This window comes from Trachymyrmex septentrionalis, unplaced genomic scaffold, assembly GCF_001594115.1.
Source record: "Trachymyrmex septentrionalis isolate Tsep2-gDNA-1 unplaced genomic scaffold, Tsep1.0 scaffold7, whole genome shotgun sequence".
Classification (NCBI taxonomy): domain Eukaryota; kingdom Metazoa; phylum Arthropoda; class Insecta; order Hymenoptera; family Formicidae; genus Trachymyrmex; species Trachymyrmex septentrionalis.
Genome location: NW_017305884.1, coordinates 2,363,689 through 2,389,346, shown reverse-complemented (window position 1 = coordinate 2,389,346; position 25,658 = coordinate 2,363,689). Strand labels below are relative to the sequence as shown.

At 33.9% G+C, this 25,658-nt stretch overlaps 6 protein-coding genes across 10 annotated transcripts in view; 2 read left to right on the top strand and 4 right to left on the bottom strand.

Moving 5' to 3' along the window:
* Positions 1–559, bottom strand: part of LOC108753481 — a 1,420-nt gene extending 861 nt beyond the window's left edge. The window contains exon 1 of the mRNA XM_018495073.1: positions 395–559. Within this exon, the coding sequence (XP_018350575.1) occupies positions 395–449 (55 nt within the window). The 5' untranslated portion in view covers positions 450–559. The remainder of the gene's footprint in view (positions 1–394) is intronic.
* Positions 560–839: 280 nt separating this feature from the next.
* On the bottom strand, positions 840–3,628 carry LOC108753584 (proteasome subunit beta type-3). Its single transcript, XM_018495294.1, has 4 exons — positions 3,464–3,628; positions 2,372–2,509; positions 1,053–1,618; positions 840–964 (listed from the first exon to the last, which is right to left on the bottom strand). The coding sequence occupies exons 2-4, from the start codon at positions 2,372–2,374 to the stop codon at positions 916–918; spliced, it is 618 nt and encodes a 205-aa protein (XP_018350796.1). The 5' UTR covers positions 2,375–2,509; positions 3,464–3,628; the 3' UTR covers positions 840–915.
* A 981-nt stretch (positions 3,629–4,609) lies between these two features.
* Positions 4,610–8,066, top strand: LOC108753582 (cullin-2). Its single transcript, XM_018495289.1, is given in 9 exon segments — positions 4,610–4,757; positions 4,842–4,910; positions 4,913–5,054; positions 5,131–5,632; positions 5,715–5,894; positions 5,973–6,191; positions 6,300–6,470; positions 6,553–7,488; positions 7,573–8,066. Coding segments are annotated over 9 exon segments (2,484 nt in total). The 5' UTR covers positions 4,610–4,624; the 3' UTR covers positions 7,705–8,066.
* LOC108753583 (homeobox protein ARX) lies at positions 8,063–12,595 on the bottom strand. Of its 3 annotated transcripts, none has more exons than XM_018495291.1 (5): positions 12,458–12,595; positions 9,859–9,996; positions 9,508–9,748; positions 8,923–9,125; positions 8,063–8,834 (listed from the first exon to the last, which is right to left on the bottom strand). In XM_018495291.1, the coding sequence occupies exons 1-5, from the start codon at positions 12,515–12,517 to the stop codon at positions 8,511–8,513; spliced, it is 966 nt and encodes a 321-aa protein (XP_018350793.1). In that variant the 5' UTR covers positions 12,518–12,595; the 3' UTR covers positions 8,063–8,510. The 3 variants fall into 3 exon arrangements, with proteins under 3 accessions (XP_018350793.1, XP_018350794.1, XP_018350795.1); XM_018495292.1 differs by having other exon boundaries at positions 8,956–9,125; XM_018495293.1 differs by lacking the exon at positions 9,859–9,996.
* Positions 12,596–13,960: 1,365 nt separating this feature from the next.
* LOC108753585 (retinal rod rhodopsin-sensitive cGMP 3',5'-cyclic phosphodiesterase subunit delta) lies at positions 13,961–15,608 on the bottom strand. The gene is made up of 4 exons (XM_018495295.1): positions 15,457–15,608; positions 14,844–14,906; positions 14,509–14,766; positions 13,961–14,436 (listed from the first exon to the last, which is right to left on the bottom strand). The coding sequence occupies exons 1-4, from the start codon at positions 15,495–15,497 to the stop codon at positions 14,355–14,357; spliced, it is 444 nt and encodes a 147-aa protein (XP_018350797.1). The 5' UTR covers positions 15,498–15,608; the 3' UTR covers positions 13,961–14,354.
* A 229-nt stretch (positions 15,609–15,837) lies between these two features.
* LOC108753444 (THO complex subunit 1) lies at positions 15,838–19,148 on the top strand. Of its 3 annotated transcripts, XM_018495003.1 has the most exons (9): positions 15,838–16,189; positions 16,285–16,980; positions 17,189–17,436; positions 17,571–17,597; positions 17,671–17,964; positions 18,047–18,200; positions 18,466–18,609; positions 18,675–18,911; positions 18,993–19,148. In XM_018495003.1, the coding sequence occupies exons 1-9, from the start codon at positions 16,154–16,156 to the stop codon at positions 19,146–19,148; spliced, it is 1,992 nt and encodes a 663-aa protein (XP_018350505.1). In that variant the 5' UTR covers positions 15,838–16,153. The 3 variants fall into 3 exon arrangements, with proteins under 3 accessions (XP_018350505.1, XP_018350507.1, XP_018350506.1); XM_018495005.1 differs by lacking the exon at positions 17,571–17,597 and having other exon boundaries at positions 18,678–18,911; XM_018495004.1 differs by lacking the exon at positions 17,571–17,597.
* The last annotated feature ends 6,510 nt before the right edge of the window (positions 19,149–25,658 follow it).

Below are 25,658 nucleotides of genomic sequence, written 5' to 3'. Positions count from 1 at the left end.
TATATATCGCCCTTACTTCGAAAGTGATTCAAATAAAAGAATGTGATTTTTGAGTTATTATCATGAATTATTTAAGTAAAAATTATCTTATCAATCATCAAAAGTAATTTAATGTCATAAAAAAAATCGTTATAACTTAAAAAGGGGATTTCTAAAGGTGATAAAATGAAAATGACAAAATTGACATTTGATATTATATTTTTTTTGCCGATATTATTAGTCAATAATTTTCTGTCAAATTAAAGAATAATTTTTTTCCTTTTTCTGGGAGACTTAATTTTTTGAGTGCCACTTTTAAAGTAAATGATATATACATTTTTGCTTATAAAGTAGATAGCAATACTAGGTTATAATTAATTCACAATTATATAAATCAATTATTGAAGGTACATACTTATCCTGCGCACCGTAATTTTGCGAAATGTAGCGCATAATGTATTAATCGACATTGTAATGATAAAGTTTTTGCCGATAATATAAGTTTTCTCTCGCAATTACACTAAACACATCATGCACTCAACATACATTCTTCATTTTTTGTTCCCGAACTGTACCTAAAGTTGACTCTACTCAGATCACAGATGGCGACATCGTCGCTTTGCACATACTTCATATATAATCGCTAATAAAATAAAATTATAATTCATTTATATTTTGTCTAATTAGAGAAATATCAAATTAACTGTAAAAAATAATTTTAATAAGGAAAGATAAAATATAAAAATTTTATGAAAAAGGGCAACAATTAAAAGAGAAATCAATTTTTAAGATATTAAATATCAAGATATTAAAATAGTATTAGGGGTTTAATTTATTACGAGTTATTTATAAGTTTCTGTTTATATTTCTTAGACTTAATTACAACAATAATTATGAAATTTTTGTCGCACATATTGATATAAAAGATGAATGCATTTAATCCATTCGTGTTTTTACAATTCTTTTCGTGACCTTATCCTTTTCTCTGAAACCAAATATATACATTTGATTCACGTAATGTATATTAATATAAGTATCAATTGCATCTGTTCTAATTCTATCATAATACTTACATAATATAAACAACAGCACCCCATCCAGATATCGCGTCCCGATCGAACGCATTGACTAAAGCTTGGCTGACAGTCTCAAATAGCTCTTCAGGCCCCAAATTAGGCTCGTAAAGCGACTCACACATACCATAAAGTTGCTCCGTACACGTTCCACCTACCACAAAGTCCTCAGCCATATTCCTGGAGCCTATCAGGTCCATGTTGCAGATGAATGGCTCAAACGTGACTGGATCCAGTCCAGCGACTATAGGTTCTACAAAATACGGCCCGAATCTCCTCTCATACAGGAGATTTGAGATCATAGCTGTGAACGTTTTTGGATGAATCTTTCGATTCTCCTTTAGCTCATATAGATTCAAGCGAAAGCGCAATCTCTCCATGACTGTCTGGGTATCAGTGGCAAGACCTGGCAAGCTGACATACAAGTGTGGTCCCATCTCATAGATCTTTTGGAAGTCGCACGTTATCGTCTGCGCCTGTATACCGAATCTGCGATCGGCTGCTATAGCTACGCAGTTCTTACCCTTCATGGCTATCACGGCGCCACCGTTATACGCAAGGATGCTCTAAAAAAAAGAGAAAATATGTTAAAATACAGCATATATTCTTTAAATTCTTTAAAGTGATATCTCATTTTAAAGAGTAAAGATTGAGCCAGTTTTGAAAAAAAATAGCTTAATCTTTAAGAGTCAAATTTCATTTCTTCAGAGATTCATTCTATAAATTTTAGAGAGTACACGAGAGAACTCTTCATATAGTATAAATCTCCAAGGTTCTAAAGACGTCCAGAAGATGCTCTATATCCTAAAAACATCCTCAGAACATTCTTAAGCTAAGGCTGACATTATATTCGTTGCATGATAAATTTTTCAAGCCTATTGAGTGACTCTCTAAATTCTTGGAATCTTAATTTTCAATCTTTAAGATTTCATTCTTCAGAGTAAAATTTTCACTTAAAAATTTTAGAAAGCAGGATAGAAGGATAAAGATGGACTAGAATAAAGAGATAAGATAGAGAAATACAAGAACTTCTGTGTTCCGCAATTAATTAACATGCTTGAAAAATTTGTTGTACAACGTATGTAATATTAACCTTAAAGTATGCTGAGTGGGATGGAGTGTGGAAATTATAATTTATCATAAAAGTACGTTGTCATTGGTATATTGACAGCAACGTAACCTCTAATTGTAGATAAACGTCGATTATTCTCGTACTACTCTTAAACTCGTAGTTGCGATTACTATCTAGTAGGAAGAAATCCTACTAGGAGACAATGCGACAAAGTACAAAGAATACTTTTTAATAAATAACCACTTACCATCTTTTCGTGCAAATACTTAACACTTCAAAATGCAAAACGTCAACCGGACAGTCGGCCAGGACGCGTCGAAGTGCGAGTCACGACCACGAGCTATGAACGACATAGAAGCGTGAACGTAGTTGCGAGATTCGCGAGCTAGATACGAAAAAGTCCAATTAAATAAAAGTAGGGAGAGGAAGCAATGTAACGAGTTTCACGTACAAATTTGTAATGTTTCATGCAATCATGTGATTTTTTAATCAACGTGTAATCGTTTTACGAAAAAATTCATACATAAAAATCGAAATAAGCAGGAAATAAAAAGCTCGAAATTGTTAACGTTTATTTATAATAGAAAATGGTAAATTTGATTAGAAGCACTATGTTTTTGTACTAATTGTTAATTAATAGACAGGGATATATATGATCAGATATTCTCTGAATGGAATAAAAGAAAAATCTGATATAGAAATGAAAGAGGATAATGCACATCTTTCTTTCTAAAAGCAAGGAAAGCAATTATGATTCTCTTTTTTCCCCCTATCTCTTTGTAGAAATTTAATACTATAGTACTGATTAATTAATAACTTACTTTAAATAATAATTACAGTACTGATGTTAACAGTATAATTAAATTAAATAAGTGATTAATTAACCAGTAGCTAACAGCTAACATACTAAAAATAAGAGAATGACTTTCCAATACTATTATTAATTGTTATAACGGTTATAGTTAACTATTAATAATCAAAATAAATATGCATGATTAATTGGTGGCCACCAATATTAGATCAAATTCACTATTGATGTTGATCAACAAAATTATAAAATAAAAATAATACGTGTTGTAATGGCTCAATAATAATAAATAAACATTAATAATAATAAGAGCTACGAATCAGATTTCAATATATTTAAATATATTTTTAAACAGACGTTTTGATCTTATCGCGTCAGGACAATATAGAAAATTAATTTTTTATATTGTATACACTGAAAATGACCTATAATAATAAGATCGAGATGTCTGTTTAAAAATATAAATATATTGAAATCTGGCTCGTAGCTCTTATTGTTATTAAAATGATAAGAGTTCTAATAATTGCTCACTTTTGTAATTTTCACCTCATTTCAAGAAACACGATCGACTCTGACGTCTGACTTTCTATCAGCCTCTCTTGCTAGTAGTGCTGTTTTCGCGCTTGTATTCTACCTATATAGATCCGTGGCCACGTGATTTACATATCGCTTCGTCAATGGCACGACGTCAGACCGAGACGTGCGGGTGCCACACGGCACACATAGGACGGCGAATGAAAATCGTGCGTTGCGCGCTCGCGCACACGCATCAAGAGAGCATGGCCGCGCGATGTTATTGAGGATTGAGCGCGCGAGCGGGTACGGGAGTACACGCGAGGGTGCACTGCGAGTCCGAACGTTTCGAGCAAGACTGTGATCGCGGTTAGCGGACTCGGAGGGAGCGGACGACGATCATCGGTGACACGAGCGTGCGAGGGCGAAGTCGTAAGCGGAAGGAAAAAAAAGGGGACCAGAGCGGAGCTGCGGAGGCGACGGGAGCTGCCGACGGAAGATGTGCTCGGCGTATATTCGCTACGAGTGCCATGCAGCGTCTCGTCGCGGCAGCGAGTGACTCGGGTCCCCACCCCAAAAATAAACGGCCGGTACGTTTCGTCATCTCGTCGGCCGAAGAACAGGGGAAGAAGGAGCCACGCGAGCTCGTGTGTCTCGGTGGTTCGCGTTTTCCCTCCCGCGTTGAAATTCTTTGGTTAGGCCGACCCACGGCACGCGGGTCCATCTGTAGGAGCTGAGCGCCGAGCCAGTCAGCTGTGTAGTATCTGCCCCCCCCCAATGGCGGGTACACGCGTGTAGTCCCACGCGCGACTCGGTCCCCCGACTCGAATCCGCCACATTCCGAGCTCTCGGAGGAAAAAACGACACGTCCCCCTTTGTTCGAATCGATATTTCGTAACGCGTGCACTGAGCACACGCTCGTACACATCGCACGTCTCCGTCAGCGGCGGCGTGGCAGCCACGCACCATTACATTCGAGATTTTCACTTCGAACGGACGATTGTTTACGTACTTATAAACTCGTCAAGGTTGTTTAGAGTTTGAAGATTCTCGCGGAGAGTGTCACCTTGCCGCGTAAAGTTACGAGTAGCGGGGAGATTTAGAACGGCCGTGAGATGTGTGTATGTGTACGTATACGCGTGTGGTGTATTTTACTTTTACGTTATTTTTAAACCGACGATGTACAAAACACACGAACAAAGCCGTGTAAACTCAGTCTCTCTCTCTCTCTGCACTCCGAAAGATTATTCTTGGGATGTATTCCTCGATTGGGATTGCTTTTGTTTGAACATCAAGCGATTCATTGGTTCTTGTACAAGTCAAGCTTTTAACTACATTTGAATGTGTGTCACAAATCCTGTATGTAAATAATATAAGTGACTTGACTATTTTGCAGGTTTATGGTATGCAGTGAGTGTACTTCTCTGTGAAATTAACAAACTATTGTTATTGCGATCAAGTTATCAAACTTTTGTGGATCAGTGGAAAGGATGTCACTAAAACCTAAGAGAGTGGATTTTAATAAAACATGGCATGTACTGCAAGAGACTATCAAGGGAGTGATAACCTTAGCAAATATCCCACGTGCTATATGGAACGATAGATTTAGGTACAAAATCTGACAATTATTTTATATCTCATTAATGTAGAAAAGTGTATATTTTAAGTGTATATTATGATTGCAGCGACGTTTATTCTTTATGCGTTGCGTATCCTGAACCACTAGCAGATCGTTTATATGATGAAACAAAGAGGTTTTTGGTTAACCATGTAGACCATTTGCTGGTACAAGTCAACTCGTATAATGACAAGTGGGAGCTGCTTCCAGCGTATTATCGCGCTTGGACAGAGTACTCGCAAGGCATTGATTATTTGCATAGCTTGTACTTATATCTTAATCAACAACACATCAAAAAGCAGAAGCTCTCTGAAGCAGAACTCATCTATGGCACGAGTTTGCACAATAGAGAAGAAGAGTGCCAAGAACAAATGGAGATTGGTGAACTTGGTTTGGACATTTGGAAGAAAAAGATGATAATACCACTTAAGAAAAAACTAGTTTCTCTTCTACTTACATGTATTGACGCTGATAGAGATTCGAAATTGCTTGCCCCGACCGATGTTATTTGTGGTGTCATAGAAAGTTTTGTTCGGGTAGAAGATCACAAGATGAAGGGAAAATTAAACGTAATTAATTACACAAATTTTTATTTTTATAAGCAGTTTTTTTTATTTTTAAGTTTCTATTAAATTAAATTATATTTTTTAGTTATATCAAGAAATTTTTGAGGAACCTTTTTTGGAAGCTAGTGGAGAATTTTATACAGCGGAGGCGTCATCGTTGTTGCAGCAATCAGATGTTACGCGTTATATAGAAAAAGTAACGTGGAGACTTGCTCAAGAGGAGGCACGCGCTTATAAATTCCTTCACAAGAGTTCTGTAGCAAAAGTACGTTATCGCGTTTTTCATCTATTTTAGAAGTAATTGTAGAATGGATATATATATAACAGCAATACTCTGTTGCAGGTCAGAGCATGTTGTGAAGATAAAATGGTAGCAGCACACGTAGATCTACTGCATTCAGAAGCAGAAATGATGATAAAGAATGAGAGCAGACGAGATTTGGCTCTTCTTTATCCATTATTGAGGTCTTTACCAGGAGGTTTAGATCCACTTGTGCAACATCTTACTCGCCATATTACACTACAAGGATTACAAGCAATTGGACCTTTGCAAGGAGAAAATGTGAATATAACAAAATATTTAAAAGTATAGAACTAAAATATATAGTACTAAAATATATAGATTTAGGTAATTTTATATAGAAAAAAAAACACGAATTTTCAATTTCAGGTATACATGCAGTTTGTGGAGAATATGTTAAATGTACATTCGAAATATTCTGAAATGATTAAGGAAGTGTTCAATTCAGATCAAAGTTTTGTAGGTGCTCTCGATAAAGCTTGCTCCGCCATCGTAAATTACAGGTCTGCTCCGAAGCAGCCAGTTCGAGCACCAGAATTGGTAAAATTCATTTAAAAATGATATTTTCAACTTAGGATACGGTTTCTATTAATAAGTTATATAATGCGTATCTTTTACTTAGCTGGCGAGGTATTGTGACATACTATTAAAAAAGTCTCCCAGAGCTGCCTCCGAAAGCGAAATCGAGGACAAACTGAAACGCTCCATTACAGTGTTCAAGTACGTGGATGATAAGGATGTGTTTCAAAAATTCTATTCGCGCATGTTGGCGAAGCGATTAATACATCAGCAGTCGCAATCGATGGATGCCGAGGAGATGATGATCGATGACCTGAAACGTGCGTGTGGTTACGAGTTTACGAATAAACTTCATCGCATGTTCACGGACATGTCCGTCTCAGCGGATCTCAACGCGAAGTTTATCGCGTCCTTACGGGAAGGTGACGGAGAGAATCAATTGGGTACCGGTTTCACAGTTAAAGTATTGCAAGCCGGTGCTTGGCCACTTGGTCTACCACCTTCACCCGGCCCCTTCCACGTTCCACAGCAACTGGAGAAATCCGTCCAGGCTTTCGAGGCGTTCTATCACATGCAGTTTAGCGGTCGGAAGCTTACGTGGCTGCACCATCTGAGTCAAGGCGAGCTCAAATTTAATTATTTGAAGAAACCGTATTTGGTCACTGTGCAAACGTATCAAATGGCGTTGCTGTTGCTTTTCGAGCATTGTGATACGATACCATGTAAAGAAGCGGCTGCCTCGTTACGTCTATCGCATGACCAGCTAATGAAGCATGCCGCTAGTCTTGTGGATTGTAAGATCCTCACTAAGTCCAACGACGGCGAATTGGAGGAGGATACTATTCTCACGCTCAATTTTAGTTACTCCAACAAGAGAACCAAGTTTCGCGTGACAGGAGTGTTACAGCGAGACGCGCCACAGGATGCGGAGGCCACACATCGCAGTGTAGACGAAGACAGGAAGATGTTCTTGCAGGCGGCTATAGTTCGTATCATGAAGAGTCGCAAGCTATTAAAACACAATCAACTCATACAGGAGGTGAGTTGCGAGTTTCGAAAGTGTAATGCAAGCGCACATTAATTGCCTCGTATAGCGATATTTAAAATAATTCTATTGTTTCAGGTGTTGAGTCAATCAAAAGTTACTTTCGCACCTTCTATCGGAATGATTAAAAAGTGTATTGAAACTCTGATAGATAAACAGTATATCGAACGTACGCCAAATAGCGCGGACGAGTACTCGTACATTGCGTAACCTTTTAACGTCTGTCACTAATTTATTTCACTCGAGATGCATCCCAAACAGCGTTCTGTTAAAGTTAATAGATCTTTCACTGACAAGGCTATATAATAAAAATTTTATTCATTGTTCGACTAATTACCTTCGATGTTTAAATTTTCGAAGATAATTAGGCGTAGAAAAAGAGAAAAACATTATTGAAAAAAAGAAATGAGCTCTCAAATGATTTGAAAGATCGGGAAAAGCATCTTAGCTCGCTTATTCGCTCTTAGGATCAATTAATTAATAAATACTTTAATTAATTTACTGACTTGTAACATATGCACACTGAATAAAAAGTTGACGTTACTATTTTATATTGGAGTAACACGTCTCGTAAAGAGTAATTTTGTACATAATATAAATATTTATTACTTTTCCTTTAATAGAATCTACTTGTCTGAAAGAAACAGATACTCCATTATATATACAGCTTTTCTCTTACAAAATATATATACGACCATCTTTATGAATATGATCGCGACTTTTTTCATCGACGAATGATAGGTCGTCAATATATAATAAGGCCACGAATAGTCATTCTTTAAATAATGTATGCAATTATTAATATAAAATTCTAATTTCGTCATAAAAACTTCATTCGTTATTCGACAAGCAGTAGCCTTCTTACGTTTTACGCGCGCAATATATATTCTCTATGTTAAAATTATTATATTGCAAGTTATTTCCGTTATAATACTAATCGCGTAACTTCTCAGAAAGCATGGAACGTTATCCAAATTATAAACAATATATTATATATACGTATATTCTTAATATTATTAGGAACGTGGAGGCTTTAATTGTAACAATTCAGGATCGAGCAGTGGATTATTGTCAGCTTCTGTTTCCGTTGGTTTGTTCATGTTGTTCACAATAAGAGACGATGCGCTGTCCGTATTGTTATAAGGAGAAAAACCTGACCATTCCATGCCGAGATATATAGGACTGCACGGTGATTCCAATAACAAGTGATCCGAGTGTTGCGATTGATGTTGCTGTACCTCTTGACAATCCGGTGGTAAGTTCGATGATGTCATATGAGTTGCGATTTTACATTGCTTTTCCTGCTTGCGCCATTTTGCTCTCCGATTTTGGAACCATACCTATTTGCAAGGAAATTTATAATGACACCAGTTCTTTTAAGATACTTCAAGTACATACAATTCTATTAGGGAGCGAGGCAGAAATTACTTGTACTCTAGCTTCTGTCAGTTGGATACGAACTGCGAGTTCTTCCCGAAAGAAAACATCGGGATAATGGGTCTTCTGAAAAGCACGTTCCAACTCCTCCAGCTGAAAATTGGAAAATGTGGTGCGGTACCTACGCTGCTTTCTTTTGCCAATGACGCAAGATGGTCTCTCTTCGCTTTCAGGGCAAGTCGAGAAATCATACGCTACAAGAAGATACAGTTTATCCGTCGTGACAATATAATATATTCTTTCGACAAAATCGTCTCGATACATGACATTATATAAGGATATCAGAGTGTAAATAGCGTTCGTTAATCTCAGCGCGGTACGAGAATCCACGATGTGATTCGCTCAGATTTTATGCCGCGATGTTCCGCAGGTACGTCGGAGCGGCAAATGCCTCATAACTGTTAAACTGATTACTGCTAACTCTATTTAAGAAAAAGGGTTGACTGCGTATCCACTTAATGCACTTAGCAATAACTTAATTGAGCGACACTCTACCCCAACTTGGGATACCGTCAGCGGAGACAGAAGCGGTTAATTAAATCAGATCTAGGTTGGCACACGGTGTCGTGTACTTACTGAATTTTGCAGGGAAGCAAACGGAGGTGGATTGCGCGCCGCCAATTAAACCAGTCAGGGCGGTCGACTGCAGATCGTCACTCTGATTGACGTCGTCGGAGACATTCGTCGACGATGCTACGATCGCACCGGCTGATACTAGTGGATCGCGCGGCGTGCTGACCAGAAATAGCTGCCTGCCGCTCTCGTTTCCGCTCTCGTCTTCGTCGTTCAGATCCATCCCACGAGAACGTCTGGCTCTCTGAGGGAAATCGCCAAGTCGATATAATTGAATTAATCGCGCGCGAAACAAAGCGCGCGATACGATGTTGAAGTTCAATCAACAAGAAGTTCGTTTGCATTCAAGCTAACTGCGTAATGATTCCTCGGCGTTTCCTCGTTCTCTTCTTTAGAGGTTTTTTTCTTTTCCTTACACTTGTACAACGCGTATAGACGGAGTAGGGGACAGAGTATATTCAAAGTGAACTCCCTCAAGGGGTGTGGTGAAGCCTAAAAAATGTGTTGCTTGTACACCACTAATCAATAGCGTACGACTGTTATAGTACGTCCATACGATGAAGAAAGTTGTATATCTCTCGTTGACTTTACGACGAATCAACTTTGTATATTTACAATTGCGTTTTGCAATTTTATAATCGCGTTTTTATAACAATTGGTCTTTCCTTTGATTATTTGAGACTGAAAATATAACAGCTTCACGTACACTGATAATGAGAAGACGTATAGAGCTATATTAAAATTTTGATCTTTTTAAAATCAATATCAGTAAATATATGTATGGATTTTCTAGATTGGAGATTGGATGTTAGACTAACGACTTAATTCCAGAAAAAATATATTAAAAAATATATATTACAAAAATTTTATGAGATGTAGGCCTTGTCCCTTCTTGAGATGTTGTGCCATAGAATTATGAATGAATTATAATTCAATAGTATTTTTAAGACTTTATTGCTCGCGATATAGTGTATTATAATACATACAAAACTCTTATTATATTTATTCACATTTAATAAATAACAAATAAATTATATGTTTTAGCAGTGCAAGTCACATTTTTACATTCTTCAAGAGTGAACAACGTATTTTAGACACATTAGCAAGCATATTTTAGATCCTGTTTGAAAAATGTTACTAATAAAACCTTTGATTTTGTATCGATTGCATGAATCTTTTTAAGAATGTAAATGTTTACAAAATTACGAGATTTATTAATATCGTCTTGTTAATATATGGATAAAAAGTGTTAATATATTAAAAAGTTTAATATCAAAGAACGAAAAATGTTCAGTTTGTACGAAACTTTTCACACGTCAGTTCTACTTTCCTATAAATTCTCTGTTCACTATTCACTGTTCTCTCTGTTCTCTGTAAATTTGGAAATCGCTTTCGATGAAAAAGAGACAGATTTGACTGGTAGATACTAAGAAATCATCATCAAAGAATTTTGTTTCCATCACGATGTTGCCGTTATTAACATAATAGAAACACAATTTTTTTGATAATTTCTTAGTGTCTATCAATCAAGTCCTGTTTTTCGTCGAAGGCGATTTTCCAACGATCCCTGTACATAACACCAATCAACGTGAACAGAGAACTTATACGAAAGTAGAAGGACGTGTGAAGAATATATATTGTTGTGAAAGTCGAAGAACATAAGAATTTTTACATTCTTCAACTTTCACAAACAATATTATTGCTCGCTGTGTAATGTATTATAATATGTAAAAAATTTATTGTATTTATTCTGGAATAAATATAAGTTTTTAAAACTTATTGTATTTATTTTACTTAGTAAATAATAAATTGTCACATTAACGTGCCTTGCATTGCTAAAGCATACAATTTGTTTGTTATTTAACAAATGTAAATAAATATAAACACGTTTTGTACATATTATAATGCACTAACCGCAAACAATAAGGTTTCAAAAATATTAAATTATGATTTATTTATTCTATATAACATCCCAAGAAGGGATAGGTCCTATCTCTCATTAAGTTTTCGTAATGTATTATTTTCTGGAATTAGATTGGTAGCCTAATCCGACCTCCAGCCTGGAGGATCCATACATATATCCAATGATATATGAGACCTAGTTTAACGCCGAATCCGAACGGCACTGATGATCAAAGATCTCTTAATCACCAGATGGAATCATTTTCGGCTCCTTAAACGCAAAAACTCACTTGTGAGCGCAGGTGGAATTGAACCCGAATAAATCGCGAGTCAATCGCACTGAGCAGCAAACCACTCAACGCCTCATTGAATTATAATATTTGTATCATTAATGAATCCTTTAAATTAATGATTTTAAAAAGATCAGAATTTTTTAATATAACTCTATACATCTCACTATCAGTGTATGTGAAGTTGTTACGTTTTCAGTTTCAAATAATCAAAGAAAAAGCAGTTGTCATAAAAATGTGATTATAAAATTACAAAACGCAATTGTAAATACACAAAGTTTATTCATTGTAAAGTCAAGAGAGCTTTTTACAAAATTTACATTCTTAGAGAGATTTACACAATTGATACAAAATTACAAGTTTTATCAGTACCATTTTCCAAACAGAGCCAGAATTTAAAATTATGTTTATTAATTAATTTATGATATTTATCAATATCGTCCTGTGTGTTAATATATACATAGCAAATGTCCAATATCAAAGGATGAAAAACATTCAGTTTGTAAGAAACTATGCACACATGCGTTGTCATATTTTTGTATAGAGTCTCTGTTGATAAATCCCATGTTATGTATAATTAGAACCGTTTAAAAATCGCTTTACTATTAGACGCAGAAGAGCCGGATTCGACTGATAGATATTAAAAGATCGTCGTCAAAAAATTTTGTTTTTATTACGACGTTGCCACTATTTGTAAAGAAAAATATACACAATTAATCGATGGATGAGTGATAAAACACCAAGGATGTATCTTTACTTACTTTAGTATATTCGCTGACATCATCGGACTCTCTGACGATGCCAGGATTGAGTTCTTCCATGTAATAGAGGTGTAAGGTTCAACGGGCCCAAATTCAAAGAACAATTCTTCCAGACAACGCTCTTTGAACAGTACTTTCTGTTCTAGGCGAAATCTTTCCATTGATTTTGCAGAGCTGAAGTTTATCTCCCTCAATACTGCACGACATTGCAGGATCTTTTTCGGTACATGTATTTCATGTTCTACATCAGGTGCAGATCTATAATCAAAATAAAGAACCAAGGATTCAATCTATCATCCTTCAATAATGTACCTGAAAAATCAGCCTTACTTACAAGTCTCTATTACTTCCCCAAAGAATTTCCTTACTATCGGCGTCGTATAGTTTTATCCAATTACTGATGGAATCATAATTAAAGAAGATACATTTGTTCATATAAATTTACTTTGTTGTCAAACTGATATTCTAAAATGACCGTTCTTTGTAGCTGCACTGTTATAATATTAACGTTTTAAATAAAATAAAATTAACGTTTAAAATAAAATAATATTAAGTGAAAATCGAGAATGTTCAACACAATGAAGAAGCCCTGTTCGATCAAAATAAATCTTGGTGCTCAATATTTTAAATTTTACAATTTTGAAATAAAGTAAGGATATAAATAGTCATCAGAGAGAAAAAAAATAAAAAGAACCTCAGCTACAAAAAACATACTTCAGAAATGTTCGGTTTGATATTCCGTTCTAACCTAAAAACTGACACATATTTGTGTAATAGTTGCGGTTAAATTAAATCTTAAATTAAAGGATACATCTGGAAACTTCTGAGAATATCCTTCCCGCAAGACGGCATACTTAGGTACAATCACAGAACAGACGGAATTGACACGATTATACAAAAACGACGCGCGAACTATTGACTATGTTTACACGATTCGATTTACGCCGAAATTATAACATCGATGTTATGAAACTGTGGGCCAATCATAGCATGTTCTTCTGAAGAATGGAATGACTGTAATTGGCCAATTTCCTAACATCGATGTTTTAACTTCGGCGTAAATTGATCCGTGTAAACATAAACATTGATCCTCCATGTCTGCGAACATCTCCGAAGCACTTTAAATTGTAAACACTGGCGAGCAGCAGCGGCGCAAACGCACCGGTCATGGTCGGCAAAACAATTAGCAGAAACCGAAAGAAACCAAGGTATGAGCGAATAGGGATCTTATAGTAAGAAATGAGAACGCGTGTGAAAGCTGCGGATTGGTCGCCATTATTCGAAGGACACATCCGTGCTTCGAACGAAAAATGCTCGTGATTTATTCGACTTCCAGCGTTTTTAGCCAGACTAGGTTTGCACATTTTGGAAAAAAAATCTATTACAAAAATCTCATAAGAAGTAGACTCTGTCCCATCTTGAGATGTTGCGCGATGGAATGAAAATTATAAAAGTGTAGAATACACATAAAATGTAATTTTTTTTTAAACTTTATTGTTCGTGGTGTAGTGTATTATATGTACAAAACTTATTGCATTTATTCACATTTAATAAATAACAAATAAATTGTGTGCTTTAATAGTGCGTCATATCCTCACATCCTCCAAGAGTGAAAAACATATTTTAGACGCATTAGGCCCTGTTTGAAAAATTGTATTGATAATACTTTGAATTTTGTATCGACTGCATGAATCTAAGATTGTAAATTTTTACAAAATTACAAGATTTGTCAATATCATCTTGTTAATGTATGCATAAGAAGTGTTTAATATTAAAGGACGAAAAACGTTCAGTTTGTAAGAAACTTTTCACACGTGCGTTGCTTTATTTTCGTATAGGGTCTCTGTTCACGTTGATTGGTCCCGTTATGTACGATTAGGACCGTTTAAAAATCACCTTAGACGTAGAAGAGACGGACTCGACTGGTAGACACTAAGAGATCGTCGTCAAAGAATTTTGTTTCTATTACGACGTTGCCGCTATTTGTAAAGAAAACCATACACGATTAATCAACAGATAAGCGATAAAACACCAAGAATGTCTCTACTTACTTTAGTATATTTGCCGGCATCATTTGACTTTCTGGTGCTGCCTGGATCAAGCTCTGCCACGTGTTAGTGCTATTAGGAATAACAAATCCAAACTCAAAGAACCACTCTTCCAGGCAGCGTCCTTTGAACAGTACTTTCTGTTCTAGGCGAAACCTTTCCATTGGTTCTGCAGAGCTGAAGTTTATCTCCCTCGATACTGCACGACATCGCAGGATCTTTTTTGGTACACGTGCTTCATGTTCTACGTCAGGTACAGATCTACAATCAAGCAAAGAACCAAAGATCCAATATCTGTTATCTTTCAGTGATGTACCTGGAAAATTAGTTTTACTCACAAGTCTTCGTTACCCTGCCAGAGAATTTTCCCACTGTCAGCATCGCGTAGATTCATCCAATTACTGATGGAATCATAATTAAGGAGACACATCCATTTATATAAATCCAGTTTGTCGTCAAACCGATGTTCTAAAAAATCTGTTCTTTATAGCTATATAATATTAATGTTAAATAAAATAAAAGAAGTAATACTAAGGCCCAGTTTTACAACTCACGATTAACTCTTAATCCAGGTTCAATTTATCTCTTTTTAATTCTAAAATTGGAAAGAGGTGAGAAATAAGTTGAACCTCTGTTAAGAATTAACCATGAGTTGTAAAAATGGGCTTAAATGAAAAATTGACAAAAGAAATGTTCAACACAATGGAGCAGAGGTCCTACTCAATTAAGAAAGTTCCTGGTGCCTAATATTTTTAATTTTATAATTTTGAAATAAATTAAGCATATACAAAAATTATCAGAGACAGAAAAAGGGAAAAAAATAAAAAGAAACTCAGTCACAAAGAATGTATGTCAGAAATGTTCGGATTTAACTTTTCGTTCTAACCTAAAAACTGCCAGGTGATCGCTTAATTGCGCTTAAATTACATTACATCTTAAATTAAAGGATACACCTGGAAACCTTTGAGAATATCCTCCCCGCGAGACGGCATACTTAGGCACGATCACAGAACAGATGGAATTGACGCGATTATACAAAACGGAAAATGACGCACAAACTATTGATCCTCCATGTCTTCGAATCACTTTGAATTGTAAACACAAACACTGGTGAGCATTGACGCGGTGACGCAAGCGTACTGGTCATGAAGTCTATTCGCATTGTTCGCACTTTTTGCACTCGGCATCTTTGCTTTCTCTCTTTCCAAAGCCAAATATATATCTATCTCATTTTAAGTGCAAAATATTTGGTGATTTTCTGCAACGCGAAAGTGCAGAAACAGAAAACAGACCTATGTCTGAACGAAAGAGGCTGAAGTTTTGAATAACAGCGTGATATGGAGTTAAAATGGCGGCAGTTTGAGGTACTTTGTTAATCTAGTGACTTTAGACGGTATTCGACGGATTTCGACGGTAACAGGAAAAAGTCGGCATGGGCTCTCTCAGATTTCTCTCTGACGTAGTCTATGGTCTGGTCAAACTCAATTACTCGAAAACGCTACAAGCGCAATAAGTGCAAACAACGCAACAGACTTTCCTTTCACTATGAAGTACAGGAATCGATAAACAAAAAGAAGAGATTTCTTTCTGCCAGAAGTCATTTTTAATAAAAACAATATAATCCATGATAGCACAACTATAGAAAATCATGGCGATGTTCGAACTGTTAAGGAAAGACTATAGCGTAAGTACAACGTTTGATATAAGTATTGTGTTCTATTCACCAATTTTTATTTATAACTATACATTGTTTACAAAACGTCTTAATTTTTTTCTCAGGATTATTTACAGCAATATTTTAAGCTGTCGGATGTCTCGTTATTTCAAAAAAAATGCATCGAACGTTGTGCAAATGATAGTGATAGAAAAGCAGCGATCGATCAGGCGCTTCGAGATACCTTGCTGGTCGTACTGATGGAAAATGCTTCGGGTAACGTACGTTCCCTCGAATCGTATATCACGTTCTGTATAGAGCTATGCAGAAAGGATCTTGCGACAGCGAGTATGCCAGTGATGCTACTGGGTGATATCTTTGATTCAATGACACTCGATAGATGTGAGCAGTTATTTACTTTTGTGGAGAATAATGTCACTGTATGGAAGGAAGAATTGTTTTTCACTGCCTGTAAAAATAACTTGTTAAGAATGTGCAATGATCTCCTAAGGAGATTGTCACGTTCACAACAAACTGTATTTTGTGGTAGAATTTTGCTGTTCCTAGCAAAGTTTTTTCCTTTCTCTGAGAGATCTGGCTTGAATATTGTTAGCGAATTTAATCTAGAAAATCAGACAGAATTTGGCTTGGAGAAAGCAGAGGAAGATGACTTAGAGCAGATAACTAAGGATGATGACAAGATGTCAGAAAGCAAGATACCAATTGATTATAATTTATATAGAAAGTTTTGGGCACTACAAGATTTCTTCAGAAATCCGAATCAGTGTTATAATAAAATGCACTGGAAGGTCTTTTCAGCTGTAAGTTGTTATCTTCTCCAACAGCTTCTTTAAACAGTAATATAAGCTGATATTTATAGTTGGTTTTTATTTTAGAAATGTCTTAATATGACTTTGTGATTGTCTTATAATAGTTTAAGACTGTAATTAAGTATGAGACTTAACTATAAACACGGCTATAAACTTACAGCAAATTTATAAAAAATATATAATAATACATTATTTGTAGCATGCATCTAATGTGCTATCAGCATTTGCTTCTTTTAAATTGGAGGAGCAACGCAGTTATCCTTCTACATGCATCAAGATGGATGCTTCTATGGAAGACTCCCACAAAGAGACGCATTATTTTGCTAAATACTTGACCAATCAAAAATTACTGGAGTTGCAACTGTCAGACTCCAATTTCAGACGATATGTATTGCTGCAATTTCTCATTCTTTTCCAGTATCTGAATAGCACTGTAAAATTTAAGGCGTAAGTATGCTCTGTATTAAAATGCAATGGATATTTTATAATGAATTTACAAGCCTCATACTTTTGAATTAACAAATTCTTTGGCAATTAGTGAAATGCCTCTGAATAGTCATAAAAATGTTTGTTTTTCAAAGCTTCCTTGCCAGTGGCTATGAGACAAGGTCTGCTTTCCTTAAATTAAATGTCTCGTGATATATACATTATCAAATCACTATGATATTTGTTACTTTTAAGTGAGACTCACGAACTCAAGCCGGATCAAGTGGAATGGGTGAAAACTATTACTGAACAAGTTTATACTCTACTGACCGAAACACCGCCTGATGGCCCCACGTTTGCGGAGACTGTGAAGAACATCTTGAAACGCGAAGAGCATTGGAATACATGGAAGAATGAAGGTTGTCCACCATTCAAACGACCAGCATCGGATGTCAGTGACGAAGAGCCGCGAAAACCAAGAAGACCGAAACGACGTATCGGTGATGTAATTAGAGATGCACAAACGGTTGGCAAATATCACATGGGAAAGTAAATAATTTTTTTAAATGAAGAAGTGAATTAACATTTGCATAGAAAACTGAATAATTACATTTACATTATTCTTTAACAGTCCAGAACTTACTAAATTATGGAATTTATGTCCGAACAATCTCGAGGCATGCAAATCTAAGGATAGAGATTTTCTGCCGTCTTTAGAAACGTATTTTGAAGATGCCATAATGGAATTGGATCCTGCTGCAATGGTCGATGATAAATACAAGCAAGTGTTCTCTTTATGGCATATTTATTTTTGTTGTGATAATGTATCGGTTTATTGTTTCTAAAATTGATTACAATTTACCTAATATTCTTCTTTTATTAATAATAATTTTTAACTTTCAAATCAATCTTTTTCTGAGGTAATATTTGAAACGAGTCGGGGTTAAATCCAAGATCCGTTGATTAAGAGTCAAACACTCATATAAAACACACCTCATTCCCTCATTGTAATTATTAATATTAATAAAATAATTTTATATTTACAGGAAGGTGAACGATGGTAATTTTGGTTGGAGAGCGTTAAGACTGTTAGCGAGACGAAGCCCGCATTTCTTTGTTCACGGAAATTATCCTATAAATAAATTGCCTGAATATCTTGAGACGATGATTAAAAAGATTGCCAAAGATCGTCCAGTGAGTTATCTTCCTATGAATATACTTAATCTTAATGTTTCTTAATTTTTTACTATGTTCCGTAGCAGACACAGTCTGATACGAAATTGGAAACTGAGGAGACACCACCATCAGAATCTACCGATCAAGAATTCAATGAAGACGTCTTGAAACAGGAAAGTGAGCAGGTTGATGCTGAAAGTGCTGATGTAAAAGCCAGAAAATTGAACAAAGTCACACCGGAAATGGTGGCAAAATTATCGGAAAGTTTAAAAAATGATTGGAAAAAATTAGCGATAAAATTTGGTTATACAAATGATGAGGTATATAAATATATATCAAACTTAATATAATACCACTACTATTCATAATTATTGAATTTTAATATATTATATATGTTTTAGATTGCTTTTTTCCAAAGCAAAACAACGCCATACGAACAATGTAAAACTATGCTTGAGATATGGGCGGAAGAGGATGAAGATGCATCAGTTGAAAATTTAGTTTATATTTTAGAAGGTTTAAAATATACAGAGGCATTAGCCGTTCTAAAATCTTAAATATATTTTTAAATATATTTAATTTGAATAAATATAACAATTGAACAATTTAATATATATTATTTAATTGAATAAAAATAACAGTTGTAAGCATATACAAAACTGTACTATATTGTAATACAACTACATTTGTAATAAAATTTTCAATCTATTCATTATATACATGCGTTTTAAATTAAATAAACTATTTTTGGTTTATTTGAATTTTATCTTAAGAAAACATTATGTTAAGATATAAAGCAAACGTTATTTTTTATTACTAGTTTTTTTGTCAGTTATAGTCGCATATTACACAATTTAATTGCTGTATAAATTTAAATGTTTCTCGAATGGAAAAACCGCGTGCACGAAAGAGAGAGAGAGAGAGATAGAGAGAGAGAGAGAGAGAGAGAGAGAGAGAGATTATACAACCGAAAAAGGAATAGGATGAATGATATTTATATTTATATTTTTTTTTTAAATTCACAGGCTATAAATATAAAAATAAAGGAAATGTACATACATATCAACATTATAATGCTGTGTGTGCAGTATCGAATTATTCTTTCATGATAGGTGTATCTGATTATATATTGCGAATAACATAACGCGCACGTTAAAATTTGAATCGGAAATCTATTCACGTTTTTTGTCCTTTGTATATAAAATCTCATAAATTTATAAAAATGTCATAAACAAAATATCATTATTTGCTGTGACTTAGCAAAGCAGAAAATATTTTATTCTTGTCGCGAATTTTAATTATTCGTCTTTCAATTCTAGATTAGGGTCTCTGCTGATAAGACGCTTTTGCGCAAAAGAGATTTTGCCGCTTTTCTTAATATTTTTATTTATCAATTTTTGAAATAAGCTATTTCTAAATAATATTTTAAATATTTTTAGGAAAGGCGCAATTTTTCATTTTTGTACTAGAATATTGTAACTTTTTTTAGGCGGAAGTGCATAATATATGTATAAGAGCAATTTTTCACTTTTCACGTTTTCATTTTAACAAAAATATTACATGATCGAAATTCTGGCTAAAATAATGGCTTAGTATAGCACTGTATGTATGGAAAGATTTTAATAGTCGAGAAATAAACAACTATTCGATTTAGATTTCGTGATGATTTCTTTAAATTGATGTACAGAACACATTTCGGAAAGATTTGGATCTAACAAAAGCGAACACATGCAATTGATTATAGAAATGAAAAGTTGATTTTAAAAATTTAATTTGGCCGCCTTGTTAACACGCCACTGTGCAGTACACAATTTGCACTTCTGCTTATGGCAGCCCTGATCGCGCGCGAAACAATTGAAAGTTGCGGCGTTTGCGCGCCCAAACTCGATCGCCATGACACTTTCGACAGTGCAACGGTTCGGATGCGGAGGCGCGTTGTTCTATGATTAACTGCGAATTTTGCTCGTTTAAGATGCATTTAGAGTGCGTATTTTGATCGCGAACATCGCTCGAGATCACAAAAAATCACTGGAGTGTTTAGTTATCGCAATCGACGTCGTTCATAATCTTTTTTTGTCGATTATAATTTACTGCCGATGTGAGGTGTCGTAAGTTCAAATTACTGTGCGTCGTACCACCGGTTTCGGTAAGTATAGATTCTGATACCGTAAGACACGCAGGAATGACTCGATGCTTTTTCGAAAGAATCGAAAATTAGCAAGTCTTTCTTCCATTAAAATGATATATACGTAATTTGGTTCATCGTTTTAAGATTACCGGCCATAATCTTTTTTATGCCCATTTCTACTAACGTAGATTAACTTTAATCTCGGTTCAATTTACTCTTTGTTTTTTTCTAATCTTTAGAATTAGAAAAAGAGGGAATTTTACTCGGAACAGTGAAGTCTTAGGAGCTCCGCACAATAAAAGGAGCAGGAAAAAAAAAAGAACAAGAATTTCAATCTATCAGAAACAATGTATTCCATAATATATGATTTATGATAGTTTGAAATTCTTATTCTCTTTCCTGTTCCTTTTATTGTGCGGAGCCCCTTATTTTTACAATTAGATTTATATATATCCAAAACTCCAGGAAATTTTACTTGATATGATATAATATACATTATACGTATATACTTTGAATAAAATTTTTCTCGCAGAGAACGTTTTGGAGTATATAAGCTTGATGCGTCGTCTATAATTAATATGCAGAGTGAACTCAATGCAAGGATAATCATATAGAATAAGTGCCGCAGTTTAAAATTAAATCAATAAAATTAGGCTTATTCGACGCGTTTTTGCATGAAACAAAAGAATCTGATAGAAAAAAGTCGCCCTGTCCCGCGAACCGAGATATTAAATGTTAAAGTGAGACGACTATTGAAATTAGGAAATCTGTCAGAGGCAAAATGAGATCTACAATTGTACTGTTCTACATGAATTTTGACTTTCTATACGAAGCGACTTTCACCCTCCCCCCCCCCTGCACTTCTATAATTGTGCTGTTGTTGTAAGCAAGATTATAAAATTGACCAATCACAGTCGAAGTGAAAAGAATAATCAAATAATTATGATTGATCAATTTCTTATTTTATTTTTTACATCAAACTTTTTACTCCGCATATTGTAGACGACTCTTACTTTGCCCGTTATTTATTATTATTTGTTTTGTATAGAAAGAGTCCTTCGATTTGTTATTGATTCACTTTTTTTCAAGATTGATTCAATTTTCACTTTTTAGAGTGAGACATTTTCTACTTTAAAAGAATTTAAAGAGTCCACGTATTAATTCTTTTTGTGATTGTAAAACTTAATTCTATGGTTATTAATTCAAATTTTATATTTCTAATAGCATAATAAATAATTGTTAAAAAATTTTATTTTATTAAATACCTACATTTAACGTATAAAAAAATTATATATTCATTTTTCCTTCTCGGATCATTTTTTAAAAAGGGTACTTACTCCTTTTTTTCTCTTGTGATTCAGATATGACAACTTCATATACCGTTGCGTGCATTCTGCTTATAATTAATGGAAAATCCGTTATAATCTATTGGAAGTGAGATGGGATAGGACATAGGCAGCCTTCTTCCCATGGCCTTTATAATAAGGATTCAAGGTAAGAAGTCTTCTTTCTAAAGGTTTGTTCGCGTTGTATGCTCCAACATGCTCCTACTTCCTCTAATTGTAACTTTTTACTCACTTAAACGCGCTCGTTATGCTATGATAGGAAAATGTTGAAGCATGTTGGAGTATGCGACACGAGAACACATCTTACGAGATACCTAATATACATAAGTGTATTTATGTGTACTTAATATACATACGTGTATACGTGTATTTATGTGTATCATTAACGGAAAATATTTTTTGAAGTTAATGAGATTTGAGTTAATTGATTAATTGAGAAATATAATTTTTAAATAAAATAAATTATAAAAATTAATATTTTTTTCAATGGTAACATTTGAGTTTAATACTTCTCTCATTCTGCTTATTAATACATATACAGACAGAACAAAAATTGAAAAAATATTTATATAAATCTTTATATAAAATAAAATTGTAAAAATATTAATAAAAAACTAAGTTTTGTCTGTAACAATCGAATCGATGAACATTAATTAGCTAATGTTTATTAGTTAATTTAGAATTAAATTAAATAGAAGATAAAAATAATGAAAATAATTTCTATCAATTTCATGTAATAAAACATATTCTATTTCTTATTGACGATTATTAAAGTTTGCTTATTTTCATTTTTATTTAAAAATCTAATAATTTAATATTATGTATATATAATTAAATATATAATTAAAAAATGTATATATCTATAATTATGTGCACTGTTTTTATATATGTATAATAGAAGCGAAAGGAAGGAGACATGACTCGAGGAGACTTCTTTTCATTTTTTATTTAGAAAGACAATAATAAAGTGTACAAATAATATAAAATTTGGAAATAAAATGTTTTCGGTGCAAACTATATCGAAGTACGTTGAATACGTCACGAATTACTATTGAGAATACTTAAAAAAGTTTATGTATCTAAGAAATATTCACCAACAAGCTTGCTGACAACCTAAATATACATATGGTCTCACGATCAATCTCTACATAAATGTAATAAATTATGTTAATATTAACGGTATATCTTCGAGTTATAGACATTGACTTAGATCTGATTTATGCTCGGTGTAATTCAAGGATCAGAAACATAAATCCTATGCAGCAAACAGAGAAAAAAATGATAGATAAATACCAGAGATATATATGCAAAAGTATTATACATACTTGTTGAAAAACTTTGATAAACGTTACTCATTCACATATGTGCATTTAGGCTTGATGACATTACACAGTACGTCTTAAATTAATCGTGTTACAAGTATAGAAGTCAAGTGTAGAATTTAAAAATATATTGCAATGCTGTGCTTTAAACGCAATAATTGAAGCTGTTAATTAAAAATAAATTAAATTAAAAAGAAATAAATAAGTACAAGCAAAGAATTTAATATAATTAAAGATATAAGCTTTATTTTTTAGTCTTAATAATTAATTTTTAGTTTCTTTAAATTTTTGAGAATTTTTGTGAAAATCTCACAATAACAATTCTTCAAAGATAATTCCTCAAATTTAAAACAACCGATTATTCTTAAGGCGCGATTAATGTATGACTCAAAGTAAGTTCTTCTTTAGTGATTCGCAAGATACACAGAGCATAAATCTTCGGGAGTGAGCCAAGCGACTCGTCTGAAAACTCTTTAATCGCTGTGCCTCTTACATCTAACATACACACTCAATATGTATCAGCTAAAATGTAAATGCAACTTGATCGCGGATACGAACTTCATTTAGGTTTATTTAGGGCAGTGTTAGGTATTTACTTCCCTAAATGATACAGCCCGCATTCGCAGCGCACTTACATTATTTCGATATTTGCAATGTCGAACGTAACTATTTCGATTTAAACCGCTTGAAGGTTCGTACAAATATGCTTGCTATTTTATATTAGATTATTAGAAACGAGAAAAGTAATTTGAGATCTGAATTTAAAACGATGTTAAATCCAGAAGAATGAAAATTAAGACCCTTTGATTCACAAAAGAATGTAGTACAAAGATATAAGTTTTCTTTTATATAGAGAAATCTATAAAAACACATCTGAAATATAAATTATGGTCTACGCTCTATGTTTATTTATTACAATTTTTTTTAAGTAATATAATTGAAACAATGTATATCACTCCTTTACTTCCAAAATGATACGACTTAAAAATTGCGATTTTCGAGTTATTGAATGAATAAAGTAAATATTATCCTATATTAAAAATGATTTAACGTCATTAAAAAATTATTAAAATAAATAAATTGAACTAAGTTAAATTAAATAAAATATATTTAATATTAATATATAATATGTATTAAATACATATATTTAATATTAATACTTATTGAATGAAATAAAATAAATTAAATTGTTAAATTAATTTTATTAAAAAAAATAGTTCAGATCATCACAACTTGAAATGGATAATTAAAAAAAAATCGTCATAATTATTACAATTTAAAAAGGGTGATTTTTAATTATTAAAATATGACATTTAATCATGCCATTAAAAATATTACTTGATCAATGATTTTCTGTCAAGTTGGAAAATAGTTCTTCCTCTTTTCTGGAAAACTTATTTTTTTGAGTTATGAAACTCACTTTTGAAGTAAAGGAGCGATATGTATATTTTGAAAAATGTGTGAATTTTCCATAAGTTATAAAAACGAAAAAAAAAAAGGTGATTATTAAAAAATAGAAAAATGATTAAATCTTAGATTTTTTTTGTTTCCTGAAAATTTTTATTTTAAAATTACTACGATTTCATTTTCAGGTCTTCAATTTTTGTGATGATGCGTTTTTGATATAGGGATTTAGTTACAAAAATTGTTTGCCTGCATCTTCTGGCTTTTGAATAATTCAAGAGTAGGCTGAGTAGACATCGTCTAATATATAATACTTGTTGAGAAGAAAAGATAAAACTAGGCAGCCGCTTTTAGCATTTAAAGTGCGCTATAAACACGGGCTTGAGCGAGACTTGCACACGTTGTCTGCGTTCGCGTCGCTCGTTTAGCGATCCATAAGTGTTTTTGGACGTTTATCGTGATGAGGGGAAACGTTTAACGAACCGCGGTAGAGCTTTCTTGAAAGACCTCGAGCGCTCGAAACTTTTGCAAGCGACTGATAAAAGGGGAAATACCCGGTGCGAATACGCATTACGACGAAACACTGACGAGTATTTAGACGATCAGTCTTCTTTTTATCTTTAAGAAAGATCGAGAGAAGAGAGAACTCAGACGCGACTGAAGCGGATGGCTAGGCTGCTCGTGGCGAAAGTACAATAATTATACCTTTGGAATCGGAGACAGTTTCGTGATCTCGGGAACGCGAAAGATGAAACGTGACGCTGTCGCGATGGTTCGCATACGCTAACATGTTATGACTTCACGATATGTATATCGATATGAATTATTACTCGAACGTGGGATTTTCTTATATATATATTTATATAT

Coding starts and splice junctions, on each gene's coding strand:
- LOC108753585 (XM_018495295.1), bottom strand. CDS start 15,497: ATGCCGTCTCGCGGGGAGGATATTCTCAAAGGTTTCCAGGT. Junction 14,907..15,456: donor ATTCTCAAAGGTTTCCAGGT/GTATCCTTTAAT, acceptor TGATTCCATCAG/TAATTGGATGAATCTACGCG. Junction 14,437..14,508: donor ATGCCGGCAAATATACTAAA/GTAAGTAGAGAC, acceptor CTTTACAAATAG/CGGCAACGTCGTAATAGAAA.
- LOC108753444 (XM_018495003.1), top strand. CDS start 16,154: ATGGCGATGTTCGAACTGTTAAGGAAAGACTATAGC. Junction 16,981..17,188: donor ACTGGAAGGTCTTTTCAGCT/GTAAGTTGTTAT, acceptor CATTATTTGTAG/CATGCATCTAATGTGCTATC. Junction 18,610..18,674: donor AGATTGCCAAAGATCGTCCA/GTGAGTTATCTT, acceptor TATGTTCCGTAG/CAGACACAGTCTGATACGAA.
- LOC108753584 (XM_018495294.1), bottom strand. Junction 965..1,052: donor GGTGCTGTTGTTTATATTAT/GTAAGTATTATG, acceptor ATTTGGTTTCAG/AGAAAAGGATAAGGTCACGA.
- LOC108753583 (XM_018495291.1), bottom strand. CDS start 12,517: ATGGAAGAACTCAATCCTGGCATCGTCAGAGAGTCCGATGATGTCAGC. Junction 9,997..12,457: donor ATGTCAGCGAATATACTAAA/GTAAGTAAAGAT, acceptor CACATTTTTTAG/GCTTCACCACACCCCTTGAG. Junction 9,749..9,858: donor CGCCGAGGAATCATTACGCA/GTTAGCTTGAAT, acceptor GATTTCCCTCAG/AGAGCCAGACGTTCTCGTGG.